This window comes from Bradysia coprophila, assembly GCF_014529535.1.
Source record: "Bradysia coprophila strain Holo2 chromosome X unlocalized genomic scaffold, BU_Bcop_v1 contig_26, whole genome shotgun sequence".
Classification (NCBI taxonomy): domain Eukaryota; kingdom Metazoa; phylum Arthropoda; class Insecta; order Diptera; family Sciaridae; genus Bradysia; species Bradysia coprophila.
Window position 1 is genome coordinate 5,104,987 of NW_023503313.1, and position 20,052 is coordinate 5,125,038.

The window sequence follows — 20,052 nt, forward strand, 5'->3', positions numbered from 1 at the left end:
TGACACAAATTTTGTGTACACAGTTGCTAATACCAGCTGAATGTAAATAGTTACTGTATGCTGTAATTTCTCTGTCCATAATGGCAGATAAAATATATTCAACGCAGCTACGAATTTGTTTGTTAGTAGAAATTATGTCTTCATAGCCGATGGCAGCGGTTTGCATATTTTAAATCATTCCGCAAATCATTTTTATAATGATGATTGGCGCTAGGGATCTTATTGGGTCAGTAAAAGGCTGCAAAGTGGAGATCATATATCAACCTTACGAGGTAGTCTTAGTTGTAATAAAATTTCATTGTGTTATAGATTTGAGCATATATTTAATCTCCCGAAATGTATCATAAAAATTCAATAATTTTCCTCGGACAGCATCACTTTGACGACGGCGTTTTCAAAAACAACAGACATAGAATCACGCAACCTAAATTAGAATCAATTATTCGATCTTTAAAGCATAACACTGATATCAAACAGCGTCGTCACTTACTGCTCAACAGACATCCATAGATGATCAAGACAAGCGTACAATTGGTAGTAATTAAAAGTCCGATCAAATTACTTCCTGCCACACTTCCGATTCTCCCGAACATAAAAATAAAGCAAACTGCCATGGATCTGAAATTGAATGCTACAAATGTAGTGTCGATAGTGTCGCTAAAAATGTAATCAGAATTTACTTGTACTGCGTTGGAAAGAGATCCTGACACAAACCACCCAGCAAACTAGCAAAATTTGCGCAACTTAACAGTACAGACAGCAATACATACGAAACGTAAAAATTGTACGACCAAATTAATGCTACACCGCAAATAGTCGAAGAGAGTAATCCAACGGCTTTATTAGTTCGTGTACGAAAAAGTTTATTTTCCTTAATTGGGCAAACTTTGGCTCTTAATTTTGCGATGAATACCTGTGATTGTTTTGATCGTAATCCATTTGATAAAAATGCCAACTGCTACGTATACCAATATTAAGTAAATGCCGAAAAACAGCATCATTATAAATGTTAAAGAATTTCCTATATTCGAACATTCTGTTACTGTTGCAGCAATGCTGAAATGAAATTTTTTTAATTAGAAATGAGCTTGCTGCGCATGACACCATGTACACGACAAGAGTACACTTTCAGTATACTTAGTACCGATGAAAATTCTTTTTTCATGTGTCGGGGCCGAAAACGGTGGTTTTGCAGAAATTTTCTCGGGTTTTCGGCCCCTTACATGAAAAGTTGTATATATCTGTTGTGGACGGTTTATCTTAGGCACTTTCGCTTGTTGAAATTGCCTAAAATATACCGCCTATAATGTGAATAACTATTAATCTCGTCACAGACATTGAAGAAACAGTTATCACAATGAGCGCACCAGTCATCTGACACCTATTGTTCCTTCATCAACAAACTTTTATGTATTTCACCCCACTTGCCCTTGAATCTTTAGGTTGCATGGGTCCAGAACCAAAGAAATTTGTCAATAAATTAGGATCATTTTTGAAAAAAGATTCAGGGGAAACGCAAACGCAGCATGTATTCTTGAAACATTGGGAGGGAATATAGTGGACGATTTTTAGACCCGTCCGAAGTACTGGGGTCTTATAGGTTTACGCATACGTTTGTAACACGTCGAATTGGACTCCCTGAGTAAGGGGAAACCTATTGTGGTTGTCCATAGATGCCAAATCAGCGAAAAAAAGTCTGTCTGCACGGTAACTTGAGTAAAACACACCCAATTTCTAAAATTCTTTTTTTTCGTTTGGTAATGTCAAAAGAAAGGCCAAGTTCGAAGATGGGCGATTTTGGGTCGCCACCTCCTGAGCTGGTGCCCAATAAATGCTTTAAGGTTTTTCGAAGATATCTCCGGACATTTAAAAGCTACACTTGTAAGTGATACGTCAAATAAAAGGTATTTACAATACCAATCGACAAAAAAAACGTTTTTAGAAATCGGATGACCGACTCGTGAGTTAGACCACTTGGTGTGAACCAGGTACAGGGCGCGAAGCAGTTTTTGCTTGTTGGTCGGCCAAATTTGAACATATTTCGTCTGTTCTAGCTTTATTAGATAGATATTGACGGTACCAATCAGGGAAAAAAAGTTTTTGAAATTATGTTCACCGGAGCGTGAGCTAGGTCTCTCTTGGAGTGAGCTCTTATCCGGCTACTCGGCCGTACAGTGAACGTGGAGTATTTTGTCAATATCTCGAGTAAATTTTGACCGAATTTCATGAATTTTTTTTTGTTTGAAAGGTATTAACGAATGTAAAGCATCAGTACTATTTCCGGTCTCCTAACAAAATGACATAGAAGTAATTGGTTATGTGTGTGTGGTGCTTCAGGCATTCCATATATGAACATCTATATACAACTGTATACAACTATATACAACTATATACAGCTATATTGAGCTATATACAGGCATATAGAGCTATATAATAGCATATTCATCTGTGAAATGTTTATTTATAGGAAAATATAGGTAAATATAGGGTGTCGGGGAATCTCGCACACGCGATCATAGTATGCGTCCTTTTACGACATGTAACGAAAAGTCATGACTGTGCGAGATTCACCACTTAGAGGTGAATCTCGCACACCATGAATTTGTGTGGTGTGCGAGATTACCCTACCCCAAATATAGCGGTATATAGCTGTTTCAATAGGAATTTATGAAAGTTGACTTCGTATGGGGCTGTCTATATTTCCTGCGGCAATTTATTTGTATATGATAACAAGGCAAAGAGTGGATAATGTAAGCGATTTTAAAGGGCGAATAGCTTTTCAGTAGAGAATGAAGTAGAAGAAATGAAGAGTTTCACAGTAAAGGCTTTTGATACGAATAGGTGTTTCGTACGGGTCGGCGTTAGCTATGTTTATTTATTATGATTTCTGTTTTTGAAAAGATCGTTTTTTTACTGGCTGTGCAATTTGAGCAGCCTTTTTTTCGCTTATCGCTCGGGTGTGACAAGATTCTTTGACTTCGTGTGTAGCTGAGCCTCTCTTTTCTCTACCACTCAACGTAGGCTAATTATTTCCGATCTAACAGTTTACTTAATCAGTAATCTAAGATTTTTGAATTATGTGTTATCGAAAACAACAAAAATTGGAGATGAGTCGCTTTTCTATTTTATGCATGTTAAAACTAATGAATAAAAAGATTTTCTATTAATCTGTTTAAAACACTTAGATTAAACGAAGTAACAGATTATTCGAAGCTTATTGATCGTCTGTAAAAAGTTAACAAACCTAGCATTATTTCCGGATTCAATGGCCACAATTTCAGACTGACTCGCCTTACCCATAGTGCTATGAATCACATCACATACAGTTATACTCTCGTCGACGTAGTCGATCAGCACATTGTAAATATGTGGTAGCCTGAAATAATTGATTCAAATGAATGTTATTATCTTAATTAATAGGGTGGGTCGTGTTGTCATTTTATTTATTTTTTCTTAAACGGTTGATCCAATGCTGTCAATAGTAATGGTTTCATCTCACAAATGCAAGAGAAATTGTCCAGCGTAATATGCACCCTCACTCTCCTAATACAACTATCAAGAATCCTATCTGTGCCCTAGGAAAAGCGCAATTTAAATAATAGTTTCTCCTATAGAAGATATTCCGGACCAGTCTACGTTGAGCGTTGGTTGAAGCGTTAAAGAAAGAAAAAAACGAAAACACGACCCACCTTACTATTTATCCGAATAAAAAGGCTGACAGCAAGGTAGCATTCGTTCTTTACCACATATTCAAGCCATGTGAGATACCATATAGTACAGCCGCAAGATATGAAAGTAGCAACATATTCTTGAGATGCGATCCTACAAATAAAGGCCACGACTGATCCCAGATCAATTTTATAACATTTTTGAAATTAGTGCTCGCCAGTTCATTTCCAATTGATTCCCTTTGAATTGACATTACAGGATATGCCAATGAAGAGAAAGAATTAAATAAAAACATCGTGTTCGTTGGTCTGTTCCCTATTATTTATAACTTACTGCATTTGTTCGTAATGACCTATTGTTGACACGGTGAATTCGTTTTAAAACGTCTATGGTCGCCTGTTCCTTTCCCAGTGATAGTAGAAACTTTGGACTCTCTGGCAAAAATCCAAGCATCAAAAACCCCAGCAAACTGATAGAGCCACAGCACAAAATATTCAAACGCCACGGAGTGTACGTTATGAATCCCAATGGAATAGACCACTTCATTGGCATTATAGCCCATGATATTAGTGACATCAGTAAAACCGCTAAAGTCATGCACATAGTGGCAAACGTTACAGCTCTAGCCCTAGTTTGATTACTATGAAGTTCACCTAAAAATGGTAGCGCCGACGACTGTATTCCTGCAATACTAAGCAACGTTCTATTAACTCTGCAATAATATGTGTGCTGCGCGTCCGCTATCCCTACCAAAATCCGACAAAAAATCTCGTCGTTATTAGCATTGCAATCGATATGGAAAGGCTAGACATTGCCGAAAAAGTGAATGTGCTTATCAGAGCCAGACGCAATGATCTCTGCCGACCCCATGTGTCCGAGAGAAAGCCCCACAGATGCGAGCTGCAAACGAAGCCGAGAAACGCAATGGAATTCAGAACGCCCTGCTGTGATGTTGTAAATTTCATATCACATTTTGCAGCCGGTCCCGAATAGCCAATTCCAATTAATTCACCGACTAATGCCACCATCGACGTACCGGTGACCAATAAAGCGAAATAATGAAATCTTCCATGGCCTATTATCCGTTGAATTAAATCGAATAAAATTAATTAAATGAAGCGATCACATTTCATGCAAATGAAAACCGTTATTATACCTGCAACTCGAATTGCCTCTTCAAATGTGTAACACTTTTGGTAACCGTCACCTTGGCTTATCTCACGGTCTGTGAATTGGTATTAATATTGAGTTTTAGCGTACAAAATATGCGGAAAAAAATGATAATAAATCGCCAATGAATGCATATTATGCACACCTTTTGTTATCTCGCGGTGTTCATCTGGATCGATAGCATCGTTGATTTCATTGCGTCCAATGAAGCCAAGTTCAATATTTGGTTTAACAGACATTTGGCATACCTTTAGCAACTGTAACCAATATTCTCACAACGAACATTTGAAATTAAATGTTCACCAAGTTCAAGCTTCACAGCTCACAAAGTCATTTTTTTTGCATATCACCGTTTTTTAGCGTTATCTTCAAGTACAAGGTGTAGGTAGGTGCTTAATCTCGTCGGGATTGACACTTTGTTTATTTATATATTTGTTGAATTTGGATCCATAAAAGTTTTATTTTATTAATTAATTGACTTAGCTCTGTATTAAACCGACCCGACACAGACGAAAGGTATATTCGTTTCAAATTCACCAACAATTTTAACGTTGGTTTGGTAAACATATAACTAAAAATAAGGCTAATAAACGCGACGAAATGCACAAATCATTTAAAGACGTTATTTTGGTTTATATGGCCGTTATAAGCGAAGCTATTAGAATTATTTATTTACACTGGCAAACGTAACAGGTCTAACCTATTTTCGACACAATCAGGTTCAAAATCAGGGGCAAACTGCGTGCTGTACGTGTGTTGAAATTAACTAACCATGAATATTCACATTGGACTGCTACATCTGATACTGCTTATCAAGCACACTTTTATACATACACTCTAGTTTTACTTCGTGAACCGAAACCAATATACGAACGGATTTTTTGTAGTTTACACTTACAGTGAGAAAAATAGCTTAAATGTTTTGAGAAAGCCAAAGAGTATATTTTGTGAGTATTAGCGAATTAAAAATGTGAACTTGGCCCAATCGAATTAAAGTGATGCTCTCACCAACATAAAGCTGTGAAACCTGTTGCTTTGAACAACATATCAATTGGCGATGATTCTTCATAGCTTTAGTCTATTCCATGGTAAATCAGTATTTATGCTCCTAGAACTACAACATGTTGTCATGCATCGACGTGTAGTAAATGGATCGCTGGCTCTACTGTGAAGCACATTTTACAAAAGGAAGGATTGATTGAATGTTTATTGTCGAATTAAGTTGAATTAACACAAATAAGCGATAATATGCAGTTCATGTGTCTTATATTATAAAACGAGTTTCAAACCAAAGGAAGTAATAGATTTTAATCGGAGACGCCAAACGATACTTCGAATAACGATAATTAACAGAAATGTTAGGCATCACTAAAAACTCGAATCGAAAGTTACTCTGACAAATCATTCAGATCAGAGAATTTGTAACAATTCTTACAACTGCCAGTGTAATTTAATGTAAAAAGCTTGTCGAACTCTGGTACATATTCTGAAAATGATCTTAGACTAAAATTAAGTAACCAGATCCGCCTGACAAATAATTTCGTGTGTTTATTTAATTACGTGGCACTCGTTCATCTACACATAATTATGTTTATTCAACTGAAATTAAATAGAGTGAGGTACTGAGGTACGTATAATCTCTTGGACTAAATTAATGTATTAGTGTGTCACCGCTTGGAGAACCCATCCTGTCATCTTGCTAAAAATTTGTCCTGCACTACATCATTTAAAAAATATTTCAAGAAATAGTTTAAAACACTCGATTTCTGTCGTTTTCAAAAAAGGAACATGCTGTGAAACACGTTCCATAAGTAGTGTATGCCAAGGTGCTTTAACTAATGATGCCATTAAAAATGTAATTAATTTTGGCGGAAGTGCATACACACATACATTCAAATAAATTCGTGTCCATCGAAAAAAATACATTTTCAAATTAGCCACAACTTTCCAGGGAGAATTGACGTTTGACTTGCGATACATAGATTTTTATACCTAGGACTTCGTCGCACTTTTTCTCCGTCCAGTATGAAAAATACTATTCGTACCACGGACTAAAAGTTTTTTTTAGCGTATTCGATTCCAGATCTTCGCCTTCGGCTCTGTTTGGAAACTTCTCACACGCTAAAAAAGACTTTTATTGCCTGCCCCATGCGAAAATTGACTATTACACGGCTGTTTACCCCCCGCGAAAGTGATCCATTACACTAGGGATATTTGGGGTTTATTTCAAGTTGACAGTTCTTTCAAGTAAAATTTGCCTTGCTTTCATTTTATCTTTTTTGTTGAATGAATCGATCGATCGAAAAAGAATATAAGAAGTGTCGGTAAAATAAAAAAAATTTGGTAAAAATATTGATCGATGAACAGTTATTTGAGAAAACTTGTTGCGCAAGTAATCTGCGTTACAACACACTTTTAGAAGAATTCGCAACACAGAATTGTCGGCCATATTTATTGTAACAATAATTTTGATGTTGCGAAGTAACACTTTATGGCCACACATTTCGTTGTATTTTTCAATTGTAACACTAAATGCTTTTGCTTATAGTACAAACACTACACTTTGTTGCACATTTTTTTGAAAACATTAAAAAGGGCTAACAAAATAATTGCACAAACAATGCGTCTTCATCGATAATAACTGCGAAAAACTATTCAATGTCAACATGTCACCAACGCAATTGTAACCACTGTTGCGACAATACTAATGTAACACGAGTGCTGTTTTCTGGATCAATTTTTTAGAAGACGTGTAGCGTGTGAGCCGATTTCGTCAGTACACTAGATTTGTTTGTAAACGTTTTATCGGAAGAACAGATTTATTTTTGTTTTGTTGGTTTTGGTTTATTGAAATACTGAATTTATGTAGAACTTCTGCAGAACAGCCGTGTAATAGTCAATTTTCGCATGAGCAGGCAATAAAACAGAATACGTTGGATGCTGCGACGTAATTCATTGCTCTCGGACACAATTTTGTAGAACTCGCAAACTCACTCGTGTTTTTGAAAACAGTTACCGAAGCTTGTTGCTCAAAAACTTACTCGTGAGTTTACTCATATCACAAAATTGTGTCCTTGTGTAATGAATTACTTTCGCAGCATCCAACGTAATCTACTATTAGTCCGTGGTACGAAATGCATTTGTTTGCAAAAATGTCATAACGAATTCAATATGTTTTCGCTTTGTGGAGAAATGCTCTGCTCTGGCCGTTCTTGTTGGAATTTCCTGTTTTCTCCCTTCGGTAAACAAATAACTACTTAGATCATTCGGCGGAACCCTCATCCCTTTCAAAACAGCAAAACCGTTTCCAAGGAATGTTCTGCTTAGTTTTTGTTAAGCTTAAGTCATTCTATTGAACCCAGAGAGATAAAAATGTGGTCATCCACAAAGATAACGATTACAATAAGATCATGCTATATACGTACATCACCAGAGATCCATTATGACGGTATTGTGTGTATGTACAATACTCGAAGAAAAAATAACATAATTTTGCATAAATTATTGGTGTTAAGAAGAAACAACCTTAATTAGTACAAATAAAATGATTTACTTTCCGATAAAAAATAATATTTTTTCCCTTTTTCCGTTCTTCTAGACGTGCATAGACCATTTTAATACATACGCTTTGGTAATAAAATTGTGAATGTGCAGTGAAACAATAAAAAAACATTTAAATATTAAACCTCTCCACTCCATATAATACTATGCTTAAGCTTATACCTGTTCGGAAATTCAGAATTCATGCTATAGTGTGAACAAAATTGATCCTTTTATTTGATTGTGAACACAAAATAGTACAAAAAAGAACATCACATTTTTATCAAGATGATTCCATAATGAATTTAAACAAAATGAGTGCACTTACATGTTATACGGAATTATCCGGTATCATGGACCGAGTGTTTGTGTGTGCGGCTGGTACTTTGTATAGAATCGAACGTATATAAAACTTAATATTAAATTTCAAATAAAAAGAACATTAATTTGCATATAACAACCATTAACGATGGTTAAAAAGCCCTTTGTTCCACAAACACTTACCATTTTAATCCTTATCGCAAATTAATTATTCGGATTCGTTATCATTTCACTTTCGTTTCGACATAAAGCTTTGATCCGCAGCCTTATTTAAATGTTTAATTTTCTCTGTACATTGGTTGAACCATTTGATAAGAGTCTTCAATCTACACATATAAAATGTGGAGAGAAAAAAACGTGAGCTCTGTTTCTTTGACTTAATTATTATTTCACTTCGCTTGGACTTTTTATAGTAGTATATTGTCTGTATCCATAATTTAGACTAGAAACTGGTTGTTCCCTAGAAAAAATTGGTTCATTAGCGCTAATGGTCTGGCTAATGGTGTCCACCTCAAACACGCTTATTAACATGAATTTCACCATTCGTGCATTTGAGAATTTCGCAGCGCGAATGAAGGGAATGAAGAGCGCTTTTAACTCTGAGTACAAGGCTGATTCTTTCACTAACAGTACTAAATATGAAAATTTCTCAAACCAAAGAAACGTGCGCAACCAACGTACCCCAAGAACAGGCACAAGGACATATTTTTTAACGGTCGAAAAGCCTCTTATTTAAAACTAAACACCAATTATATGAAAAATTCTGACTACTGCGTCAAATCTGTTTAAATGTCACTCTGTTACTTCTTTTGTTTTAACGGTTGCCCTTCAGCTGAATTATTTTATTGCAATAGATTAGGATTGGCTCATGGCTCACCCAACGCACTCCAAGAACAGGGAAATGAACAGAATTTAAATGAGGGGCCTACTCGACGCTGGTAGTCCGAAATTCTCATATAAATTCTGTTTTTTATGTTGGTATAAGCCATACAAAATAAGAGGTCCAATAAATGATGGAATTTGTTTATGTACTGTCCGTTTGACAAGAGGATCGCCACGGTTCAGCAGGGGGTTTTGAACATTTGTTTTTTACACGTTGGCACACGTGCTCTTGTCAGATTCAAGATTCTTTTTACGAAGGTTACGCTGATTATACTTTGTGAAAAAGGCCAATACCTTGCAAATATGTCACATCTTGGACAGAATTTGACACTGCAATATCTGCAACATGAAAAAACTAAATGTTCGAAACCCCCTGAAACCCCGTGCTTCCACCTACGTAATATACACAAACTAGGTGAGCCAATCTTAATTTATTGACCAAATATGACAGTTAAAATCGGAGTGGGTTGGCTCGCATAATATGGTGGTTTCAAGTGGTTTTCAAATTTAGTTTTTTCGTGTTGCAGATACTGTAGTGTCTTAAATTTGTGGAAGGTTAAGTTCACCTACAGTTTGTTCATGTCATTTTTACACAGTTTTAGATATGTCAGAATTTTAAATGTACCCAGTCAATTAAGTTCTTCCCAAATTATGAATTTTTGGCGCAAAATTTAAAATTTCTATCGCGAATTCAAATATTGCGCAATTTGGGAAGAACTTAATTGATTGGGTACATTAAAAACTCTGACATATCGACAATCTTTAGAAACTGTGTAAAAATGAAATGAACAAACTGTAGCCATCTGCGTAACCTTCCTATAAAAAATACTGTAATTTGACAGTATGTAAAAAACAAAAAACAAAACCCAATCAAAAAAAAACCAGCTCTTACCACATCGTCGTTGGTAAAGAAGGTAATTGGACTCTTCCAATACATTCAATGCTTACACTATTGGCAAAACATTACAACTTGATCCCCACCCGCTATATCACCTTCGAAATGTTAATCATGCCAATCATGAATGTTTGAACATGTTTGAGTGATTTCCAGTTTACATTTATTTTGAAACAAAGTGCGCCCTTTATTTCGAAGTTGATACACACTTTCGTAAACAAAAATTGTGCACTTTCTGTAAGCGACACACACTCTCACACTGTGACTAACTTCACACCGTAGATAGTGTCATTGTCACTGTCACTTATTTTCATTCGGTTGTTATTACTTTTCTTGAGTGGAAAGGTTTTCACAAGAATTTAAAATGAGTCTAGCTCGCTATGCCGTTCTGGGCCGCAATCTAAAGCACTTATTATCGACTACAACAGCTCCAAGCAAACAAGCCTTATCGCAACGTTTGAGCCATGCGTAAGTATACCGACTGTGATGTCGAAGTAAACACTTCCATACACTTACATAATTTCTTCGGCTGCGAAAGTTCATGGAACTGTTTCCCATTACAGCTGGTCGTACCGAACAGCAGCTCCTGCTCATCCGAAGGCGGTAACATATACTGCTGAAGTCGTCTCTGGCATTATGTGGTGGTGGATCTTGTGGCATCTTTGGCATGAACCGGAACACATTACGGTAATTGAATGTTAATTGGACGACGGTAAAATGTCTGAAAACAAATTTCTTTTGTGATGAATTTAGGGTGAATTTCCGGAACCAGATCCGACTCAATGGACGAACGAAGAATTAGGAATTCCACCAGACAATTTCGATGAGTGAGTGTGGAATTTCAGCGTTAGAGTCAATATGAGATTGTAAATACCCATCAGAAATGCTAATAAATCCTTGTAGCAACGAAACAGAATTCTTGATCAAATCGAACGTCTCCAACGCCTGATTCGATCTGTGGATTTTCAAGCATAAGTTTGGTGATAAGTTTAGTTGGTCAACTAATTCAGCGTAAAACGTGAACTTTGTGCGAACTTGCCGTACATTAACTTTCAGCGAATATACTTTAGACTGAAGTATTAAGAATGAATTTGTGAAATCTTCATCCAGCTCAGGCATGAGCGCCGACAGAGAAACCTCGGCGGCGGCTAGCCGAAAAAAATTTCTCGGCGGCGGCGAAAAAATCGGCTTGAGCCGGCTTAAAACGGCTCGGCTGGAGGTTCCTTTTAACTTTTTTTTTCAAAATAAAAACGTTTAGATAAATTCATGGAAAATGAACTAGTAAGCATGAAAATGAAATTGTACGGAAAGCGAAAATGTAGGTAGATTAGGTTGTTCAAAGTGCAAGTGGAACTGGTCTTGTTACAAGCAAGTCTCTAAGTCTAAGGTTCACTAACACGTCAAGTTTTATTGCCTCAAAACTTGAACTAAATGGAAAATCATGCTCCGGTACACTCATTTCAGCAGCATTTTGCAATAACCATGTTTAAAGACATTTTTTAAATGGTAGAAATTTGGTTATTACAAAATGGTGTCCATTTAACTCATTAAGAAAATGGTTTTCGAGAAGAAATCGAAAGCTCACGAAAATCAAGTAAAAATTGAAAGAAAAAAAATCGAGAAAATTGGCAAAGATCGATAAAGTTTTCTCAAATTTGTGAATTAACTGATTCTGCGCCTTCGGCTCGTTCCGCAAAGGTCATACTTGCCAAAACAACAAACTTAGAAGCGAGGACGTAATATACCATTCTGGAAAATTCATGAAAATTCAAGAAAATTTTCAAAATTTTCTTAATTTTGAAAAAAAAAAATTCAAAATGTACTTGAGCTGCTTAGGATCAACAGGAATCTCGGTTTTCAAAATTTTTTCACCCATTCACCTTTCGAAATCTTTATTTCATTTTCTAGCCGTTTCAAGCCGGCTTGAGCCGTGTTTTTGGCACCGGCTCGGCTGCGGCGCGGCTTGCTCAAAAATGGCCGGCGGCGGCTTGATCGGCGGCTTATTTTCGGCGGCGCTCATGCCTGATCCAGCTTATATGAAAATCAAATTCAAGCCACATCCTATCCGAATGATCGATGGCTCTATAGAATCGTTAGTCTCCCCTGACAATTTTGTGGAACAACTTTTTTCTTGTTGTCTTTTTATTTTTGGCAGCACAGTTGAAAAAGTTTGCTGTGTCGTATGTTGAAAAAAAATTATTTGTGAACTTAAAGTTGAATTATCTGGCCAATAAACAGACGATTTATTTGGAAGTGTGCAGGTTTGTTGTGCTTAGAAAGACGGTGCGAAAAGGGTCAAAAGGTCCGTGTGTGGAAGCGCTAGACTTCGAAATACAGTGTGCGGTTATCGGCTTCGGAATCTCTTGGACATCAGCGACCAAAAAAGTTTGACTGTGGATAGTAGAGAGCAGCACCAGGCTGTTGGAATGAATTGTTTTTTGTATTTTTTCCCTCTCTAAATATTCTTTACGATGTGTCGCTTTGACTAATAAAAATACATTCCTCGAGTCTCTACCCGCGCGTGTTTGGTATCATTTGAAAGTAGAGACCTGCAGCAACGAGGTCTGCTATGTTTTTCGCTTTTTGGCGGGTTTGTGGCGGCAAGGAAGCCAATGGAAGTTCTCCGCAGTAGTAAAATTTTCTCAATTTCTTGTCACACCCTCGGACAGCGTCGGCCAACGGCTTCCGTAGTATCGTTGGACTCCTGGTGGACTGCTCTCTACTATACACAGTCAAACTTTTTTGGTCGCTGATGTCCAAGAGAAAGGTATTAACGAATGTAAAGCGTCAGTTCTATTTCCGGTCTCCTAACAAAATGGCTGCCGGCGGCCATATTGGATTTTAGTAAAAGTGATATAAAGTGGGAAAAATTGTACTTAGAAAGTTACTCTTAACATAGAAGTAATTGGTTATGTGTGTGGGGTGTTTTAGGCATTCCATATATGGACATCTATATTCAACTATATATAGCTATATTGAGCTATTTACAGGCATATAGAGCTATATAATAGCATATATTTATCTGTGAAATGTTTATTTATAGTGAAATATAGTTAAATATAGCGGTATATAGCTGTTTAAGTAGGAATTTATGAAAGTTGACTTCGTATGGGGCTGTCTATATTGCCTCCGGCAATTTTTTTTGTATATGATAACAAGGCAAAGAGTGGATAATGTAAGTGACTTACTTTAAAGGACAAATAGCTTTTCAGTAGAGAAAAGTATGAAGTAAGAGAAATAAAGATTTTCACACTAAAGGCTTTTGATACGAATAGGTGTTTCGTACGAGTTCTACTTATTTATTAAAATCAAATATAAGTAGGAATGGACTCGACGTCTCACGTTAGAAAAGGTAGCTACATGATTGTGTACGATCTCGACGTCATATCTTTAGAAAAATTTACAGAAGTTTACCAAAATCTTCGAAAATGTTCCACCTGTTACAGTCGGCGACTCTCGAAGTCATGCATTTTGTGTTTTTTCAGCTGATCCACAAACTTAAGTGTTCTTACGTATTTAAACGGTTTTACCACTACCACGCGCGTGTAACTTTTTAACCCATATAAACAAGCGTATGAGTGGATCATCTGAAAAACAGCTGAATCAATATGCGTCACTTATTTGTGAGTCGGAGATTGTACCTACTGACAACATGAAGGTAATGATAGGGTTAATTATACTCTACTGAAATATACATAATATGTATGTGGCAAGCAAGGGCGACAGTAAAAAAGTTCAATCCTACTACTTCTTCTTCTACTTCTTCTGTGTAGGTAACTCAAAACTTAACTCAATTTGCGAAAGCTGGTGTTTTACCAGCAGTTGATCATGCAATTGTTTGGAGTAAATACTCTATCTACCTGGTTTATATTCACCCATCCACACGTATATAAGTAAGTAAGAAAACGGACAAACTAATTATTTTATTGGCAAAGTCAATTGCGATCACGACAAACGAACCATTGATATAAACAATACCATGACCACCAAGCTGGTTCTAGATTATGCACTCCGGAGAAATTTGCCCAGTGTATATGTTCCAAGATCTTCATCGCGATCTGAAAATTGGTCCCCAACTAATTTTGTTTCAATGAAAACTGAAATCGTAAAGATAAGAAGTTGTTGGTTATCATTTCATATTACAGATAACCACACCGCTAATGACTTGTATCAACTTTTTATGACTTCATAACTGGAAAATGTTTATCAATTGATTTTTTTGTTCAAGTAAAAACTTAGTGGCCAGAGTATATCCTCAATTGTAATCGAAAATTTCATTTATAAACATTGGTGGGCGTTGTTTTTCACTGCAATTTAAGAAAGTTAGAAAGTCACCTTGCTACAAGTATGCCTAACTGTCCAAAGTGTGAGAAGCCCGTCTATTTTGGTAAGAGTTTTTCAGCAAATAGAAAATTGCGACATTTTCAATAGTTTCTTCTTAACTGAGTGTTTGATTAGTTTGTGTAGCAACATCATTAGAAAAAGTTTTAAAATAAGAAACGCTGACTGTGAACGTTACTAGTCTCACAGGTTGTAAACACAAAATCACAAAATTATCAAATTTAATGAAAACTGCGACTTCACTTTCTCTTATTTTTCGGCTTGCCTAAATCTGGAGACATTTAGTTCAAACATTTCCGAAAAGGGAAATATTTTTCATAGTTCTACCTACACTCATCCCTTGCATCTCCATATCACGTGCGTAACTCAGACATGAGAAAAACAGATCACAATAACTTAGAACATATTTTATGGGAATATAAAGAAAAAGGGGAATCGATAGCGGAAAAACAAGAATTGATCCAGGGCTTATTTTAGCGAATTTTAATTTTTAAAAAAAATGTAGAATTTCTTAGAGGTAAAATTCTTTAAAATAAGCCCTGAATTGATCGCAGAAAAAAGAAAATTCGATCGCAGAATACATTTTCCTTCCTTAAAAAAGAAAGATTTTCCTTCTACTGTTTTCAATTCCTCTTTAAAATGCAATCATTTCTTCTTCAGTTGCCGGCCGATTAGTACTTTCTGGTTTTATTTCCAGTCCTGTGTAAATATCGTTCAAACTGAACGACCAACGCACTTGAAAGTGATCAAAGTCGGCAGCTGCCAAATAGAGTACTATTTTGTATGAAATGGTTTTTTACAGTGTTTTACAGTTTGTGAGACACTATCAAGTTTCAGCACCCTGTGCAGAGTACCACTCATGCTTGAATTGTGTTGAAGACATGAAGACTGATCGACGCCTTTAAAATGTTGTGTATTGTGGAGACGGATTTTTTAAAAATAAACTTTCCTTTTTTCGTGGGATCGGGCTACACTTCAGTTAAGTAATTTTCCATTCGTAAATTTTGCTTATTTCAAATAGAATGAACTGAATGGTCGTTAACCATAACATGCTAAGTGCTAGACACTTCACATAAAAAATGTCCTTTTATCAACGGTCCATATCCATCCATGTTTGTAACAAGGCTGTAAACTTTGGGTCTGCGTGACCTCCCCAAAGTTTACAGCCTTGGTTTGTAATGTATTACCAAACCAATAACTAATTTGCACTGATATATGTTCGTGAAACTTAAGCGGAAAAGAAAACCTCAATGGGATTCGACTGGCATTCGGGTTGTTTAAGATGCGAACGTTGTAACAAAACTCTGACGCCAGGAAGTCATGCTGTCCACCAAAGTAAAGGTTATTGCCACAAGCCTTGCTATGCGGCTTTGTTCGGCCCTAAAGGTACACCGCTTTCAAATCATGTGATACATGGTGGTAGATTGATTTTCATTTCTTTCAGGTGTAAATGTCGGTGGCGATAGCTATGCATACGAGCAGAAGTAAATGAACGAGTTTGTATAATGAATAAAATGGTTCAAATATGCCCATTATGTAAACCAAGTAATTTTATTTGATCAAAATGGGATGGGCTGGCATGGGATGGGCTGACACCATTTTATTCAAAGAATGAATGGTGAGTAAACTGCTCTGTTACGTTAAAGATTCGTCAAGATCTTGTTCAGTTACTTAGTTATAACTACGACCCCTATGGTCAAGTGGTTGGAACAAACAACTTGAGTATTGGATCACTGCCTGACTTGCAGCATTGAAATTGCGACGTTCCCGTTAAAGTCAAGTTTGTTTGCTCGATTATAAGCTTTCAGATAACATTCGGATTTTATTATTGACTTATGAGTGTCCGTTTGTTAATCTGAAGGTGTGATCTGATTAGAAAATGTTGAACCGGTCCAACCGGTCCTATTCACTGACAGAATAAAATGTGCGGAGTTTTGGTGTGCGTTGCTTTCGGATCAATGGATTAATGGTTGAAGTTACTGAATTTTTGTTTTATTTTTAAATCGACACACAAATCGTTGTACAGTTAAAGTTAGTGACTAGTTGGCAGCTTAATTGAGATGGTCTTTGTTTCCAAGTACAGTTCAATTCCATTCTCGCCACTGTAATTTTAAAATATTTTCAATCAGCCCAATGCATCAAAATCTGCATCCAATTCAACTCACAGTTCTCTTCCCGATCCAGATTGTTTGTAGCCACCGAAGGGACATTGTGGTGTCACAGCATCGTAACAATTAACCCAAACCGAACCAGCTTCGACAGCCTTAGCGAATGTCAGGGCAGTGTCAATATTTTTCGTAATTACGGCTGCAGCCAACCCATATTTTGTATTGTTAGCTCGTTCTATGACCTCATCCAAGGTTTTGAACTTCAAAATCGATTGCACGGGTCCGAAGATCTGGAATTTAGATCAGAAATTTCAGTTCGATTACCACCATTTGCTTGATTTTTGAACAGACCTCTTCCCGAGCAATTTTCATATCATCGGTGACATTCGAGAAGACCGTCGGTTCGAGGAAGTAGCCCGTGGTTCCGATCCGATTTCCTCCAGTTTCCAATTTTGCTCCCTCTTGTTTGCCTGACTCAATGTATCCCAATACTTTCGTCATCATTTTGTTGTTGATCTGTGGTCCCTGTAGCACACCATCATCGAAAGGATTGCCTACTTTACGAGCCTTAGCCTTTTCTGTAGCACGGCGTACGAATTCATCATAAATGTTCTCTTGAACGAATGTGCGGCTACCAGCAACGCAATTTTGGCCATGGTTCATGAAAATTGCAGTGTGTGCGATCTCAACAGCTTCGTCCACTTCAGTGACACGTTTGATTAAAAATTACTTAAAAACAATTTACGTGCAATCAACAAAACTTACAATCTGCATCATCGAAGATTACACATGGACTCTTTCCACCGAGTTCCAGCGAGACTTTCTTCAAATTTGACTTTGCAGCTGTTGCCATTATTGTTTGGCCGACTTCTACGGAACCGGTGAACGCTACTTTTCTGATATCAGGGTGAGCAGAGATAGCACCGCCAACACTGGGACCGAATCCAGGCAACACATTGATAACACCATCGGGGAAACCAGCTTCCTTTGACAGAGCGGCCATGTACAGAGCGGTTAGCGGTGTATCTTCGGCAGGTTTTAAAACCAATGGACAACCGGCAGCTAAAGCTGGACCCCATTTCCAGGCCAACATCAATATGGGATAATTCCATGGAATGATTTGGCCCACAACTCCAATTGGTTCACGGCGAGTCATAGCAAAAAATCCGTAATCCGCAGGAATTGTTTTGCCGCAAACTTTGTCAGCAAGTCCGCCATAATAGCGGAAAGTGTCAATAGAGTAATTTACATCGAGAATAGCGTCACCACGAGCTTTTCCATTGTCTAAAGTTTCAAGGTTACCGAGTATCTCAACATCTCTTTCGACTAGATCAGCGAGTCTGAAATGATTTTTTTTTTAATTTGGGTAAACTCTAGAACCTACGGTCAACCCACTTGTTTAAAAGTTTTCCTCTAGCCGATGCATCTAAGTTTCGCCATTCGGAACCTCTCTTAAAAGCTTTACTTGCCGCTTCAACTGCAATGTCTACATCAGCCTATCCAAATTTGAAGAATATTCAAATTGCTCATTAAAAAACTTTCATTTCGTACCTTATCTGCTTCAGAAATATTAGCGAGAACTTCGTCAGTAGAAGGATTGACGACTGCAAATGTTTTTCCAGATTTTGCATCGACGAATTCGTTGTTAATGAAGAGCTAAATCAAGCAAAAGTAATTTGTCTTATTTGGTTTATAACGCCGTGCGAGGATTGTATACATTTCTTCTTGCTTGAATACAGAAAACAAAAGTATCTTCCCTCCTTGATATGAAAACTATTTTTACCCAAAGTCCAACAAAAACGTAAATCAATCAGTTACCATCCATTAAGAGTGTAAATAACAAAAAAAAGACGAAAAAAAAATCATCTTTTTGAACGCTTTATGAAAAACTGAGATTCTATTTTCGGACAGCACAACAACACGATACCAATTTAATTTGATAACAAAAAAATTAATTCAAACCGAAGAGATTAAAGGCTATCGAAAAAATAAATCAAAACGGATCGATAATTGCATTTGCTTGTGATCTTACAGAAGTTAAAATATTAAATTTGGATAAATTAGACTTTATAATCCGTTGACAATGATTTTAATCTTGGCTGTTTCGTTATCAAATCAATCAATCTATTCAATAAACAAATGTTTTGCTTCCATTTACACACCTTGGTATATTTGATTTCTTGCTTCGAATTCGACATATTGAACAATTAGGTTTTGAACTATAAAATTTCCACTGAAACCGAAAGTGTTTATACCGGCAAAGTTGAACGCTTACAACATCTACGAAATGGAAAATCGACTATTTATAATATTTTTTTTCTACAGCGGTTATCTTCCTTCATAAAATTGAATTTTAGATACTCAACACACCTCTCTCCATGTCTTATTTATTTTTAACGTATGTATAGAATACATATTAATAGATAAACAACCATTGGCGTTGTATGTATCTCGACAAAAGCAACTGTTCGACAATATTGAAAGCCAGATGAAAATTTACATATGGAAGTGTATTAGTCATGATAGATAAGCCTCCGATTAACACAGTACTCATCTGAACTGTATACCTTAAAACAAAAATATTCAACTGTTTATCAATACAATTTGACTCAATATGCATACGTATATTGAATACTTCGAGGAGTTGAAGGAACCGTGGCTCAAAGTTTAACTGTGTTTGCATATCAATTCAAGATAACCGCTACAATTACTGAGATTAGGAATTTTCAGTCATCTAGACAAATGTAATGAATCGGATCGTGGATTTTTTGTTCCAATTCAAAGTATTGGTAACATTTTCGAGGGGTAAGTAATTGGTCGGTGGAAATACCATTCTATTCGATCCACTCGAAACAGAACATAGTATCCACAAGGCGGGTGTACAATTATCAAAAATTAGGAATTATCACATTTTTGTTTGCCGAAAAACCGGATATCGGGAAATCTACCCGGCCAAGCCAGACATCGGGAAATGATGAAAAATCGAGAAATGGGCTGAAATTGGAAGATGACCAAAAACGGAAAATTCGTCCTTGCATTCGAGATCGAGAATTGATTGAAAAATTAGAAAATCGTAAAAATAGCGAGAAACGAACTGGAATCAGGAATTAAAATGATTAGATGAAA

General features: G+C 36.6%; 3 protein-coding genes across 3 annotated transcripts; 1 reads left to right on the forward strand and 2 right to left on the reverse strand.

Moving 5' to 3' along the window:
* Positions 1-284: 284 nt before the first annotated feature.
* On the reverse strand, positions 285-5,624 carry LOC119069045 (synaptic vesicle glycoprotein 2B-like). The gene is made up of 11 exons (XM_037172915.1): positions 5,540-5,624; positions 4,985-5,324; positions 4,826-4,894; positions 4,420-4,744; positions 4,003-4,360; positions 3,744-3,934; positions 3,245-3,376; positions 914-1,056; positions 681-837; positions 491-618; positions 285-424 (listed from the first exon to the last, which is right to left on the reverse strand). Exons 2-11 carry the CDS (start codon positions 5,076-5,078, stop codon positions 375-377), a joined length of 1,647 nt encoding a protein of 548 aa, XP_037028810.1. The 5' UTR covers positions 5,079-5,324; positions 5,540-5,624; the 3' UTR covers positions 285-374.
* Positions 5,625-10,751: 5,127 nt separating this feature from the next.
* On the forward strand, positions 10,752-11,388 carry LOC119069135 (NADH dehydrogenase [ubiquinone] 1 beta subcomplex subunit 2, mitochondrial-like). The gene is made up of 3 exons (XM_037173041.1): positions 10,752-10,945; positions 11,041-11,164; positions 11,231-11,388. Exons 1-3 carry the CDS (start codon positions 10,842-10,844, stop codon positions 11,306-11,308), a joined length of 306 nt encoding a protein of 101 aa, XP_037028936.1. The 5' UTR covers positions 10,752-10,841; the 3' UTR covers positions 11,309-11,388.
* A 5,400-nt stretch (positions 11,389-16,788) lies between these two features.
* LOC119069345 (retinal dehydrogenase 1-like) lies at positions 16,789-19,520 on the reverse strand. Its single transcript, XM_037173415.1, has 7 exons — positions 19,089-19,520; positions 18,478-18,582; positions 18,322-18,422; positions 17,692-18,266; positions 17,278-17,627; positions 16,984-17,216; positions 16,789-16,920 (listed from the first exon to the last, which is right to left on the reverse strand). The coding sequence occupies exons 1-7, from the start codon at positions 19,122-19,124 to the stop codon at positions 16,851-16,853; spliced, it is 1,470 nt and encodes a 489-aa protein (XP_037029310.1). The 5' UTR covers positions 19,125-19,520; the 3' UTR covers positions 16,789-16,850.
* Between the last annotated feature and the right edge of the window lie 532 nt (positions 19,521-20,052).